Source organism: Suricata suricatta, chromosome 15, assembly GCF_006229205.1.
Source record: "Suricata suricatta isolate VVHF042 chromosome 15, meerkat_22Aug2017_6uvM2_HiC, whole genome shotgun sequence".
Taxonomy (NCBI): domain Eukaryota; kingdom Metazoa; phylum Chordata; class Mammalia; order Carnivora; family Herpestidae; genus Suricata; species Suricata suricatta.
The window spans coordinates 75,642,927-75,645,321 of NC_043714.1; the positions used below are offsets into that span (position 1 = coordinate 75,642,927).

The 2,395-nt window shown below is 62.1% G+C and overlaps 1 protein-coding gene across 1 annotated transcript in view; it reads right to left on the reverse strand.

Moving 5' to 3' along the window:
- The window catches only part of AGO2 (argonaute RISC catalytic component 2), a 66,427-nt gene extending 65,867 nt beyond the window's left edge, over positions 1 to 560 (reverse strand). The window contains exon 1 of the mRNA XM_029923334.1: positions 440 to 560. Coding sequence (XP_029779194.1) covers positions 440 to 545 — 106 coding nt within the window. The 5' untranslated portion in view covers positions 546 to 560. The remainder of the gene's footprint in view (positions 1 to 439) is intronic.
- Positions 561 to 2,395: the final 1,835 nt, after the last annotated feature.

Here is a 2,395-nt window from a genome sequence, read left to right on the forward strand (position 1 = left end):
GGGGGGGCGCCGCAGTGGCTCAGGCCTCCATGAGGACAGCCGCCAGCAGTCACCCACAGAGAATGCTCTCTTGGGGCCCCGCTTACACCCAACTCACTCCCTTCGGCGTGGCAGGGGCGACAGACTCCACCCTGCCGTGAGGACCGGGGAGCTGGGCGGCCAGGAGGGGAACTGAGAGGCCGCAGAACCACAGATCCAAGGAGACTCTGACCCGTTCACTGTGCGGTGAGCACTGTGGCCGGAGCGGGCACAGGTTCCCGTCTCCTGGAGGGCAGGAGACACGCTGGCCACGCTAGCGGCCCCACAACACACAGCTGTGAGCCCCTCTGAGGAGAGAAGGCGGCCCCCTTCCAGAAAAATCCCACAGGCCTGTAACCTCCTGAAGGACCAGACGACGGAGAGCCTGTGGGGGGAGGGGCCCCCGGACCCCCGGCCTCACCTGCCCTCTTCACGTGGCTCGGGGTCCCCAAACACTTTCCAAGGCAGCGCCTGTAGGTGACGGTCCCCTGAACAAGTGTCTGGCGTCCCTGCCTGCAAGGGTACATGCAGACCACGTGACTGCTTTCGTCTGCCGTCGATTCTATTACAGAAGATACAGAAAAACACGAAGAAAACAAAAGGCCGCAGAGACCACCTCTGTTAAAACGCCAGTCCTCTACGCGCCTACCGCGCGTGCCCGCTAACACAGAATTATGCAGATTTGTGCCCGCCGCTTTCACAATCCTGTGATGCGGTTCTCTGCGACGCATCTTTAACGAGCACATTACTCAGTGAGCCATCTCCTGCTCGTGCATGCCAGTGGTTTCCAAATTTTCACTTAAAAAATGAAATGTGGGGGCACCTGGGTGGCGCAGTCGGTTAGGCGTCAGACTTTAGCTCAGGCATGGTCGTGAGGTCCGTGGGTCCCAGCCCCACGTCGGGCTCTGTGCTGACAGCTCAGAGCCTGGAGCCTGCTTCTGTGTCTCCTCTCTCTGCCCCTTCCCCACTCATTCTCTGTCTCTCTCTCTCAAAATAAAAGAAAGACATAGAAAAATATTTTAAAAAACTATCTGCTGTACTGACGACCTGTGCAGGAACACGTCTCCCTACAGCCTCGAGAGGAAGCAGGGGCCCGGGCGGGAGGGCCCGGGGCACAGGTGGGCCACCCCCAGCTGCATGATCCACACGGCCCCCCTTCCCCCCAACTGGAAACACAGCCTTCCTTCCAGATCTATCTTCACCCCTCGCTGGCCCAGCCTTGAGAACAGTGGACTCGCTGACCAATCTGTCTCCTCCACGTGGCCCAGGCTGCAGGCGGGAGCCCAGGCCACGCAGGATCCTGCCGCTGCAAGGAGCACCGGTTCAGGGGGAGAGGCGGAAGCGGGACTGGGGTCTGAGCCCAGATTCCAGGCCTCAAGGTCCATAGGACGGCGCTCATGGCGCACCACCCTCCCCCTCCCCAGGGCGGCTGCCAGTCCCACCTGCCACTGTGCATGTCTCCACCCTCCCTGCGACCCTGCCCAGCAGGTCAGAGGCCTCCTGGACACTGGCACGGCCATGGCTTCCCGGCTCAGCGAGGGGCGTGTGCCTCCTGGCCCCCACGCAGGAAGCCAGGCCATGGGGCGCCCTTGGCTCCGTCAGACGCCATGCTGAGTGGCCCTCTAGGACACGTGGCCGTCAGCCCCAGCACCCGGCCAGGAGCTGTCCGGATGCCCACGGGGAGAATCCGGGAGGCCAGGCCCTACAGGAATGAGGCGCTCCTCCCCACTGCCCTGCATCCCCGACCCCAGCCCCACCTCCTTCCCCACCGGTTTGCACCAGCCGTCTATGATTTTTCTCTTTTTCATGTCCTGGCTTCTTAAGAAACAAGTGGGCTCAGAGGCCCCGCTCCACCTCAGGACACACAGCCACACGTGCCAAGCATGGCAGGCAGGCTCGGGGCCCACGGAGCCGCCACCGGGGCAGCGTGCGCCCGCTTCCCAGTCCCCCCTGCCTGCTGCCTCGGCCTTCACCTGGGCCGCTGGTCTGGCTTCCTGAGGCCCACGTCCGGCCACCAGCCGCCCGAGTGCCCTGGACCAACGTCCCGATGATGTGCACGCACCCCGAGGCTGACGCGGGGGGTCTGTGGACGCAGACAGACCTCCAGGACATGGAGCACCTCTTTCGGTCATGAACACGGAGAATGTCACACGGAGGCTGCTACCGACACCACAGAGCAAGTTCAAACTCACTGCCACCTCAAAGTCATGATACTTATTACGGCCGCTGCCAAACCTGTTGCCAAACGTGGTGACGTGTGTTTGTGTATTTTGAGGACCGCATTTCAACCCTGGTCATCCTACAGACCCCGTTCCGTGCCTCGAAAAACACTGTTCTGGGAAAGCGATCCACCCCGAACCTCCTCCAGACTGACAAA